This window comes from Ylistrum balloti, unplaced genomic scaffold, assembly GCF_031769215.1.
Source record: "Ylistrum balloti isolate Yb309-2 unplaced genomic scaffold, AGI_CSIRO_Ybal_v1 Utg370332, whole genome shotgun sequence".
NCBI classification, from domain to species: domain Eukaryota; kingdom Metazoa; phylum Mollusca; class Bivalvia; order Pectinida; family Pectinidae; genus Ylistrum; species Ylistrum balloti.
In genome coordinates this window covers 360,036-372,876 of record NW_026782241.1, presented here as the reverse complement: position 1 = coordinate 372,876, position 12,841 = coordinate 360,036, and the positions used below count along the sequence as shown (strand labels likewise).

Here is a 12,841-nt window from a genome sequence, read left to right as displayed (position 1 = left end):
AACACATTTTGACATATAAATATATCGTATCAAGATGAGTGATATTGAAGAAAGCTTCTTACCAAAAGATCGAAATGAAAGTCGATCGAGAACGTTTAAAGGTAAGTCCATACGATACATTTAACAATTTCATCAAAATTACATTTATAATTAGATTATGAAAATATTCTATCAACTCGATCTTTGTTCTCAGCGAGACTTGCTCGATAACCAATGAAACATTACCTATCCATAACAAACTTTGTCAAAAGAAGCTGAGCATCCTTCATAATTACGATCTTTCATATCACTGGTAAATGATAAATATACTGACCTTTCCCATTGAACTTTGATCTCTAGACATTTCAAACGTCCATATTAACAAATTTGTATTGCTGACTGGTCTAGTTGTTCAACCCCTTTTTTATTCCAGCTTGCCGCTATTATTCTCAGTGCTAAAATATTAGGAATACAATTTAGTTATTATTTGAAAAAACGGTCATGGATGAAATGAAGATTTTGATAATCCCCAAACCGTCTTATATCAGTCTTGAACATTAGGTTTTGAAAAATATCTTTTCCGTTAGAAAATTCAGTAGTTTCACGTCTTATTTCATTCTAATAGTGGCTTGATTCAGAATAAATACATGTACACATGCAGTTGATGTTCCTCGAAATTCTCATGTATCTAAAAGAATTTCGAAATTTATGGAATTATGAGGCTAGTGCACCTCCCCATTTAAGGTAGGATATTTTTAGATCAATTTTGGTTTTCTCAGTCGCCTAATAGAATTTCAAGATTTAAGCTCTTAGCATCACTGACGAGTCTAGAAGGATGAAATAGCTGTAGGATGTTTAATTACATGTATTTGACTGTACTGTATGTAATTCTAAATCTATGTTGGAAGATGTTATTCACTTGCGTGTATTTTGTATACCCATGTGGAGAACCATACACAATATTACAGTACCGGAATCATTTGATCCTCTTGTTATGAATTCAAGAAATACGATAAAAGTATATGGTTACGATGCATGAGAATACCATGAATGTAAAAGCCAAGATGAAATTTCTTATTAACGTTACCTTGGTGCTCTTAATTTTCGCGTGTCAATAGTTTCAACGAATGAAAATTTCATGATCTGGATGTAAAATAACATCCATGACACACTTGTCTCATTATTTCACTGATTAATGTACCGCAAAAAAATAATCGGTTAAACGTTACATTCGTGGGGATTGATGGTGACTTTCTTTCAACTCTTGGCTGATTTGTTTTTGTTTTTGCATGAAATTGGATTTAGGGAAGAGCTTATCAAACAAAAACAACAAATAATAACAAAACAAAAACAAAAACAAAAAAAAAAAAAAAAAAAAAACAAAAAAAAAAAAAAAAAAAAAAAAACAAAAAAAAAATAAAAAAAAAAAAAACAAAAACAAACAAAAAATATAAAAAATAGAAACAAAACAAACAAAAACTAAAAAACGTTTTCCATGTTGCCTGAATTTAAATAATCATTAACCTTTTCCATCGTGTATGCAAACCAGAATTAGATATAATGGATACAACAACGAAATCTCCACGTCAACCGATTGCCACATTCTTGACCTTCAACGCAAACTACTGTGACAGCTTTCAACTGACATTTCTGATAATCCTGATGATTATATTGCAAAAACTCTATTGACCTATGTTTTATATTATGGATTGTATTCAATAACCTGCCTACACCTTTCAATAAAAATTAAGATTTAGATACATAGTAACCAAATATTGCTTTATACAGATATTTCACCTATTAAAAATAGCAAGTTATGTTAAAGCTCTTTTGTTCATATTTGCCCTAGTTTTATCGAATTGGAGTTTGGATCATGGCATGGTTATGTTCATATACTGGTATTTGTTTATTGGTTTTTGAAGCCTAGGAGGTAACTGAGGAAAATTAAATTTGATCCGAAAAAAAATGTCAGGTTCTATTTAGATGATTGATGGGGAGGTGAACTAGTATTACAACTTGTATTTTTTTTTATATATCTGGTAAGTTCAAAAGATCGCCAAGTTGGTGATTATACTATATAGTATACTGAACCGTTTCACTAAAACAAAAACGTGGCATGCATCGTTCATTACCATAAACAGCAATAACATAATGTTAAAGAATAAGTCTTGAGATTCCGTTGCAATAAAACTGAGTCTCATTTGAGAACTTTCACCGTCTTTTAAGCGGAAGACGCTTAGCCTTCCAGAATACCTGGGATTCTTCATTATAATCAAAGTTTTCTCTTTTATTTGTATATATTTCAAGGGAGTAAGATTTTGTTAACATGTCGATATTTGTTTGGTTTTTGTTTCAGAAAATGTCCCGTGCTTCTTTTCCCAGAGATGGTTGCTGGCGTACATTGCCTTTCTGGGGTTTGTTTGTGTATACGCTGTCCGTGTGAACTTCAGCGTGGCCATTGTTTGTATGGTAAAATCTTCGGATGTCCCCACTAATGGGTCCGTGCTGGTTAACCAGTCAGATGTCGGTACATGTGTTGAGGCGGCTTCAAACGTCCGAAGTGATGAGGTAAGTTCCTGTAAGATTCAAATATTGGTTGATATTCTTATTAATTGTGAAATATAAATTGCAGACAATATAAGTCGCTGAAGCAGAAGATGTTATTCCATCTGGAAGACATGGTCTTAGCCTCCTTGCATTTTTTCAGGAGCCTTCGGACAAATATTTCTTTCGTTCATATTTGAGAAGGGACAAATTCCAAGTTAAATCTGTGACTTGATCTAAAAGTATTATAACTGAAAGTTATTGAAAGACGAAACAGGTGTATGATGCAGTTTGTTTTTTGGTTTGCCTCTATTAAACCTAATTTGTATATAAATTTGGTTTTCTCCTGTATGTTTTGCACAATGATTTCAAACATAATTTAGGACATGTAACTGTGCTATCGTTTTATTAGAAAAATATCATTCTCATGTACATCTATCTCATTCATTCTTGGTTAACAAACTTTAGATTTAGATCAGATTACAGAATAAATAATATGAAAACTCTATCATATCAAAAACAACACCGATTTGTTAACAGAGTCTTAGTTCAAATACCAATTCGATGAATATAAACCAACATAACAGACTCCTGAATTGTACAAGACAAATAGGACAATGTTTTCAGAAAGGGTAAGCGTTTTTTGCTTCATCGATGACATATGAGTTGTGAATATTGGTCGAAAAAACTAAGCCACGTTCCGCAATAAGAACAGGATAAAAAAAATCCAGACCGCCAAGCATACTTGCGAGCATCAAACACGCCCAACTTTATATCGTTAATAGAATATATTCTGAATAAAATCGTTATAACGACCGTAAAACTTTAAAATAAATTCATATTTATAAACTAAATTTGTGTTTTCTTTGGTAAGTCATTATATTTAGGTATGTTTCCACTCCTTTTATACAGCATGCTGAGTTTGACTGGGATAAGAACACACGTTCCACCATGCTGGCCTCCTTTTTCTACGGGTACATTTGTACTCAGATTTTTGGCGGCTGGCTTTCTGACAGGTTCGGCGGGAAGCGCGTGCTAGGGTATACAACACTTATTGCAGCCATTTGTACACTTCTCACACCAGTGTGCGCCCGTGCATCTACAACGCTCGTTTATGTCCTCCGTGTGATAATCGGCCTCGCGACAGTATGTATCACGTAAGAACCATTTTGAAATAGCAAAACGTTTGTAAACTTTTAAGTCTTTACCGAACGTTTATCAATGACTGAAATATTATCTCGTATATGTATCACTGACAAGTTAATACTCATATATGAAAGCACGTTCTAAATGGTTTTAACATTTACATCGGGCATGAAATCTTACAAAATGATATAAAGATGCATGTGTATTTTTCAGGGTGTAGCCTTTCCGGCCATGCAGTCAATTTGGGGTCGATGGGCGCCGCCTTTAGAACGCAGTAAACTCGTGTCTGTTTCTTATTTAGGTACTTAATTTTGTTTAATTCGTCTCTTTCGACCGTTTACATGGATTTACAAAATTACACTTCTTCATTTGATTAAACTCCAATTTATCAACTTTTTGATATTTCAGATACAACATTTATTGTTACTACTGACTGACAATGATGGTATTCCATAAAAGAACGGTGTTGTTGATTTTAGTTCATGCAACATTTAAATATTAGTTTTAATTCATCTAACAAGAATGAAAAGTAGCCGTATTTTATGGTGCGGCGTCCGTCCTAATAAACAAAAAGCCCAGAAATATAATATTAAGATAAAAGTCTTCTTATATGAATGCCGACAATGACTTTTCAAAAATGACTTTGACTTATGCTCAAATTCGCCGGGATAAAATTTGCTAAGCAAGCTTCAAATTTGGTAAAAAAAAAGATTCATACAATTTCCTTCAAATTTATCAAATGGTATAGAAGCATGATATTCCAGAGGTACAATAGGTTTCTAGGATGAAGCACAACAAATGTTGCAGGAGTCAAATTTGTAAAAATCTTCAAACAGCTTCTTCAAATGAACCAAACTCCTCAGAATCATGTTATATTTCCTGTTCAAAAACGAGACCGTATGTCTTCCCTTTCCTTGGAATCGTGATGGCGTCCTTCATCAAGAAAGAGCTTCACAACGGATTAATCGTGACATCTTTTCACTTAAAACAAAGATACAAAATAACTATGGGTCGTGAAGATCAGACGTGACGATGAACCATATTTCGATATAATTTTGCATATAACTATTGTTCACAAGTTTACTTGTGCCGGACACAAAAGTCTAATTTGATAAGAAGCAATAAACGCGTCAGTTATTTTATAGGGGTGTTATGTAAAGTGATAAAGATAAATTAAAAGCAATATCTCTTCAAGTTTCCGTGCAATTCTTGCTTCACAAATAACAATTGACAGGCATAACAGGGAATGGTAGGTTCCTAAGATAAAGCACATCTTTAGGGAAAAACTACCATCAACAATATTCAGGGTCAAATGGGTCGAATTGTTGAAACCATCTTGTAGCTTTTTAACCACAACAAGGAATATCAATGAAGTGAGAGGTAAATACATTGATTAAAGAATTCAAATACTAAGTAAGCGATGCAGGTCTATTTGGCCCCTTGTTTAAGAAAAGCTTTACCAAAAGAAAGAGAGAAAGACAAAAAGATAAATAAATAAAAAAAAACTTGTGTTAAAGGCTTTATTTTACTGAGAAAGTTTATTTGTTGTTGTTTACTCACAAAGGCACTATGTTTGGAAATATTGCAACCTTTGCCTCCTCCGGAATTCTGTGTGATTATGGATTTGACAACGGATGGGGGTCCATTTTCTACATAACTGGTAAGTCCTGATACATTGTATAAACCATATGTTTATTTATATGTATACACGGAATATTATCATAAAGTTTTATCAGTTCAACCTCGTCCCCGTATCATCATAAATGATAAATCCGTTCAAAATCTAAAAAAAATATATAAACTTGGAGATATATATATACAAGACAACTACAAATTATCCTTATTAACCTATAGGTGAGGCTATGCAAGGTCGGTATAGTGATAAAGAAGAATATGCATACCGAGACCAATGCATTATACGAACAGATATATCAGGACATAAACATCACGAAAAACATTTTTTGTTGATATAGAAGCGATATTTTATATCTAAAAATACATACAAAACAAAAAGAAAACAAAAACAAACAATAATGAAACAAAAGTTGCCCAAGGAAGACATGCGTAATGCATGAGCGTACATACAAAAGAAATTATTGTAAATACTACTTCGTTCACGTTAGATATTTTAACGATAATATAAATTTCTTTTCTAGATAATATTGTCAGTTGAATGAAAAAATAACTCACATCATCAAAGCAATTATGATATCGAAAGTCTTACATTATCACTACAGTGATATTGATACTACGCCCTGTTTCCTCTCCAATAGTTCTCAGATTCCAATAGCCGTTTTATGTAACACGAGTGATGCCAAATTGGCTGATGTCTACAACAGAAAATAGATGATGTCTAGCGCGTGCTTTCATGTAACGGTTATTCATTTCTTATCTATGTTATCTAGGTAAAGTTTTGTAAATAAGCAATCGCTATTCTTACAGGTGGTCTGACGTTTCTCTGGGTCCTGCTGTGGTTTTTTATGGTGACTGACTCGCCACAGGAACACAAACGGATTTCAGCTGCAGAACGAGAATACATTGTGTCTCATATCGAGTACAACACAACAGTCAGGGTAATGATGGACCCGTATCAAAGCTAAACTGTAAAAATTACTGGGTACAACACAACAGTCAGGGTAATGATGGACCCATATCAAAGTTACACTGTAAACATTATTGGGTACAACAGTGACGGGTAATGATACACACTGTCAAAGTTACACTGTAAACATTATTGGGTACAACACAACAGTCAGGGTAATGATGGACCCGTTACACTGTAAACATTACTGAGTACAACACAACAGTCAGGGTAATGATGGACCCGTATCAAAGTTACACTGTAAACATTACTGAGTACAACACAACAGTCAGGGTAATGATGGACCCGTTACACTGTAAACATTACTGAGTACAACACAACAGTCAGGGTAATGATGGACCCGTATCAAAGTTACACTGTAAACATTACTGAGTACAACACAACAGTCAGGGTAATGATGGACCCGTTACACTGTAAACATTACTGGGTACAACACAACAGTCAGGGTACAAACATTACTGAGTACAACACAACAGTCAGGGTAATGATGGACTGTAAACATTACTGGGTACAACACAACAGTCAGGGTAATGATGGACCCGTTACACTGTAAACATTACTGAGTACAACACAACAGTCAGGGTAATGATGGACCCGTTACACTGTAAACATTACTGAGTACAACACAACAGTCAGGGTAATGATGGACCCACTGTAAACATTACTGAGTACAACACAACAGTCAGGGTAATGTTACACACTGTAAACATTACTGAGTACAACACAACAGTCAGGGTAATGATGGACCCGTATCAAAGTTACACTGTAAACATTACTGAGTACAACACAACAGTCAGGGTAATGATGGACCCGTTACACTGTAAACATTACTGAGTACAACACAACAGTCAGGGTAATGATGGACCCGTATCAAATTTAAACTGTAAACATTACTGAGTACAACACAACAGTCAGGGTAATGATGGACCCGTATCAAAGTTACAATGTAAACATCACTAGGTAAAACACAACAGTCAGGGAAATGATGGACCCGTTACTGAGTTCAACATTAACACAAATGAACATTTTGTAAGTTAAAGCTTGTAATTTACCTGAAGTCACTTGAATATTGAAAACAAATCACATATATCCGTTGCATATGATTAATTAATTTTTTCATGTGACAAAAATCGTTTCTCTGCACCTGCATTTGAATGTTGACAGAAGAAATCGGTGCCATATCTTAATATCTTAAATAGTTCGGTTACCTTGACTTCCTGCAATAATTTTCTATTACACATGGTACAAATCATTGAAAAATAATCTATGTATTCTGCATTATGTGTAAAAAAATACCGACATGTCAACAAAATCTAAAAACGGTAAAACTATGTCAAATATGAACTAAAGAAAGATTTACACGGAGACCTCTGAAAATGTACAAGGAGAATAAGACTATTTGTACTGGCAGGGTAAGCATCTTCTACTTCATGGACAATACCCACCATGACATTATTGGTGAATCTAATTAAGTAATATAACGTCCTCAAGCAGAAGCATAATTAAGAACAATGAAACAACCGAGAATCAAACACGAGCAACTTCATACTGACCGTTTGTTAGAGTTAATTAGAGAGTGAAGGAAATCTTCTTTACAAAACGCTATGATTATGCAAAAAATGCAAGATCTCATCATAGTTTATATAACTCCACTCATCTTTTCACAGTCAGTAAAATTGAATGTTAGATTAAAAAAAAGTTTCATTTCATATCACATGTATCTACAAAGAAAGCAAAAAAAAATAAAATCCTTTCGAAACAGAAGAATATACACGATTTTGTTTTTGTTTTTGTTTTTTTTTTTTCATTTGACAATTCTTGCCTTGCAGACGGCCAAAGTGCCTTTCAGGGATATTGCAAAGTCGCGTGCATTGTGGGCATGTCTTACAGCTCACGTGTGCAATAACTGGACCAATTACACTCTTCTTACTAGCCTCCCGGCATTTATGAAAGCAGTTCTGAAATTTGACATCAAACAAGTAAGTCATTAAGGAAAATTAAACATACTTTATATATAAATGTCTCAACAACCAAATAGTTTTATTGTCAAGGTTCATTACGACTACATATTTACAGAAACGTTGAATTCATCAGGGGCAAATTCACATCTGACAGTAGCTGTAATAAATATAACAGCTCTAAGATTGTATAATATGTACACTAGTGAATACTTCCCTTCAAAACAAATTTAGAAGTAGTAAACTGCAGCATACAGTTGTTTCGTCCATTTAGGATTTTCATTTATGATAAGGATCAATACTGTTGAAACATCAAATTTGGTAGAAGGTAATGACAACACAATTAGTGTACAAGTCTAGGGCATTTTAACTGATATTTTACTGTTCAACTACTCCACAGTTAGTGCTACTTGTCTGTACATTCTCCTTTATGAGCGTTACCTCACGTCACGCCTCGTGTTTAAGCAGCATCTCTACATCAGTTAACTTTAAGGACATTTGAATCTATCAAGAAAACCCAAACAAACAAAGCAAATACAATCAAATACCAAATGTCAACAGAATTTTCATTTAAATTCTAATTCGATGAAACTAGGGCAAAAGATATAAACAAAAAAGAAAACTTTTATTGAGACGGACAATAAGAATAAGACCAGGTGTTCCAGAAGAGTAAGCCCCAAATGTTCATTTAGATGCTATGAAAGTATTCGATAAAACAACTTATATGTAAACGTTATTAGAACCAGTCACTTTTTAATGTTTCAGAGATACCATGTTTTGTAGTTTAAAAGTATTATCCATTACATAGGATTTCGCAGTTATCTGAACTCAATATTAAATAAAGCTTTCTATCATTATAATGATTATCCACATAAAAATCTAACGCTGGTGATTCACTGACATCTATCATAACAGAACGGACTGCTGTCCGCAGTTCCTTACCTATGTCAAGCTGTGTCCGGGTTCCTGGCCGGACAATCCGCTGACATTCTTAGGTCTCGGAAAATCCTCTCCACAACAGCCACGAGACGAACGTACCAGGTAATAGGTAAGCAGCCTATGGTTAACAGAAATAGGAAGAAAAAAATATACAACACAACAACACGGTATACTATGTACAGTCACATCTTCATCATTTTCGTTGATTTAATGCTTTTCGTGAGGTTCAACCTTTACGTTACGATACTATCAACATGGTTTTATCCACTGGGATTAAATTCGTGATTTCAATAGGCAAACTAGATGCAATGGTTATTTTCGTGGTCAATGAATGTTTGCATATCTGACTGAATCCGCTGAACACTTATATTAGTTGTAAGTTGATAATGTTCGTCCAGAACTTGACATGTACGAATATGGGACAAAATTATTGATATGGTTTCAGAGTCTACCGAAACTATCTGAATTTATATTTGTTTTATTTAATTGTAAACGACGCATTTATTGTCAATACTGCGTCTATGTTTCTCTGAAAACTATTATTTATCTGTGTATATCTGCAACAACTGCCTCATCTGTATCCATGCCCCTGTAATTAATACGTGTCTGCTGATTACCTGTCCTTGATTATCATTGTTAGTACCAATTTAAGGTATATTCATTTTAATTCAATCTAACTTAATATCACAATTATAGTACACGTGTAAACTGATGACTAACATAAACGCCATATGTAGAAAATTTTTAGCCAAAGAATACTTAATCAATGCTTGCAGTTTAATTTTTGTTTTTTTAAACTTACAGCATTTATAGGAGCAGGTGTGTTTTCTGTTGCTACTGGTTTCGCTACATGTGAGAAACGGGACATGGCTGTTATCTTTCTGTCTATAGCCGTCATGTTTACCGGACTTTCCAGGGCAGCATACGTCGTTAACCATGTGGATTTTGCACCTATGTAAGTACTTAAAACAAGCCGAGATAAAGCCATTCAGCTTTCTGTCCATCACAGCGTACATTGTAAATATGTAGATTCTGTACTTAAGGACTGCACAAAAGACACAGGAGAACAGCTCCCCGTGAAATATAAGTTAGAATTAGACATTAATCACAGACGAAGCATAAAACGACCTGCAGCAAAATTTTATTTCGTCATCACAAATCTGGTTTATGGCATTTAATTTGACCACTTCGAATTTCCCTCATAGGTCTTCTATACTTCAACAATTCAAACCTTTAGCATCAGTCGTCGGTGTTTCAGGGGGAGCTGAATTGTTAACACAAACGTATTTGTTAGTATGAGGCGGTTACCAATAGAAGTTAAACTATAATAGGGTTTATTTTAACTTATAGATATTTTAAAAAGATTGTACACAAGTAAATAACACCTTCCAATTCAAATTTAGAGTTAGATACAGTAGAGTTAAAGCATGGATTAACCTGCGTCATACTATTGTTTATTCTTTCTATGATTCGTCAGTGATGCTAAGGGCCTAAAATTTTTTAACTTGGTGACTGAGGGTCCCTGATGAACATCTAAAGTAATCGAATGAAGTGTCAAAATTCAGACGGGGGGATGCACTAGACCCATAATTTCTGGTAATTTTAGAAGCACATCAAGTACATGTGTATATTGAGAACCATGCCACTATTTGAATATATTAAAACGTGTCACGTAATTTATAAATTGAGTGATATTATTCATTACAGGTACGCAGGTGTACTCTATGGAATAACGAACACTGCAGCCACTGTACCTGGAATGGTTGCCCCGATCGTGGCAGGCGCGCTCACACCAAACGTAAATATAGCGTTCTTATTATTTAGTTCTCAATGTTGTAACGTTTTCTTTAACACATCAATCTTATTGCCCAATATACTATATTGTAGAAATTTGACCATAATTCATTAATCGAATTTCCGATTTTTTCTTTTTCAAAAATAGAAACTGGTTATTGTTTACTTAGTGGTTAGATTTTCCGGAAACATATCATATTTTCCGATCTGTAATGTTCTACAAAATAAAAAAGATACATTCACATTGGACTTTTTATAGGAAGACATGTCGAAAAAAAAATATCGAGAAATAAGTACCAGCCCTGGTGTAGAAACTGTTCACATTTGGTGCGGAATGGCTTAATAGTGTATCTAGTGACAAAGCAGGATCAATAACAAGCCTACCGTCCACAACACACAATATTCGAGAAAGTGTTTTGACTTTAACGACACTATAAAAGTAAAGCGGTTTTCATTCATTTTATTTTATATTTTTAACAAAGCTAAGGTCATTCACCAGTGCAATATCAAATGTTAGAATATTATAGCCATTATTATAAAAAGACTAGTATTTATCAACGACTTCGAAGTTTCAATGCATTGTATATCTATATATCTAAGTCGTCTAATTATACCAACAGGACACCCCGGAGGAATGGAGGAACGTCTTCTACGTCTGTGCCGCCTTTGATTTGTTTGGCGCTTTGGTCTTTGGGATGTTTGGTGTTGGTGAACTTGAACCTTGGGCTCGCGATCTAATAGTCGACAAAGAAATTGACGCTGTAATCATCACCAATATCGATGTGGAAATGGCACATGACACAGACAATGTTAAAACTATTGCTGATAAGAATGAAGCCGAGACTGAAGACCTAGAAGATAAGGACGAACTGAATGGTAAGAGCGACGCATTGGAGCAAAAGGGAGACAATTCTATGACAGAGACTAACCCTGGTTCTGTAGTAGAAACAGATACATCACAAAATCAAATTAACGGAATGGTCGACACACTGACCGACCAAGAGGATTTAAACGATGATTCTTTGAGTGAAAACCAAGGTAAAAGTGATCCATCAAATACATTATATCCGGAGCAGACTTTATCTGAAATCGTATTGTGTGGAACCACTGTAGGTTTAGATAGTTTGATTGAAGAAGAATCGAAACAGATTAAAGCATGAGTGGCATAACTGGTCGGTCTTCAGCGCTGATGACTTTATATATGTATACGGATGTTTGTTGATGTCTGATATAGATTGAAATATTTATTCTCGAAAATAAACAATATTTATCATATCTTTATTTTCAGTTTTAAACACCAATTTGGTGTTGTTTACAGATTGTACTAAAACATACTAGTGAATAGCATCTTTCGATACAAATTCAGAATAAGATACAATAAAACTTAACAATGCAGTAAACTGCATCACACAGTTGTTTCGTCCTTCTAGGACTCATCAGAGATGTTACATCACACAGTTGTTTCGTCCTTCTAGGACTCATCAGAGATGTTACATCACACAGTTGTTTCGTCCTTCTAGGACTCATCAGAGATGTTACATCACACAGTTGTTTCGTCCTTCTAGGACTCATCAGAGATGTTACATCACACAGTTGTTTCGTCCTTCTAGGACTCATCAGAGATGTTACATCATACAGTTGTTTCGTCCTTCTAGTACTCGTCACTGATGCTAGATCACACAGCTGTTTCCTCCTAAGACTCGTCAGAGATGTTACATCACACAGTTGTTTCGTCTTTCTAGGACTCATCAGAGATGTTACATCACACAGTTGTTTCATCCTTCTAGTACTCGTCAGTGATGCTAAATCAAACAGCTGTTTCGTCCTAAGACTCGTCAGAGATGTTACATCACACAGCTGTTTCGTTCTAGGACTCTTC

General features: G+C 34.6%; 1 protein-coding gene across 1 annotated transcript; it reads left to right on the top strand.

The window, feature by feature from the left end:
- Positions 1–34: 34 nt before the first annotated feature.
- LOC132553500 (sialin-like) lies at positions 35–12,122 on the top strand. The gene is made up of 11 exons (XM_060217750.1): positions 35–101; positions 2,336–2,547; positions 3,436–3,669; positions 3,883–3,970; positions 5,234–5,329; positions 6,112–6,242; positions 8,101–8,250; positions 9,145–9,277; positions 9,973–10,123; positions 10,876–10,966; positions 11,583–12,122. The coding sequence occupies exons 1-11, from the start codon at positions 35–37 to the stop codon at positions 12,120–12,122; spliced, it is 1,893 nt and encodes a 630-aa protein (XP_060073733.1).
- The last annotated feature ends 719 nt before the right edge of the window (positions 12,123–12,841 follow it).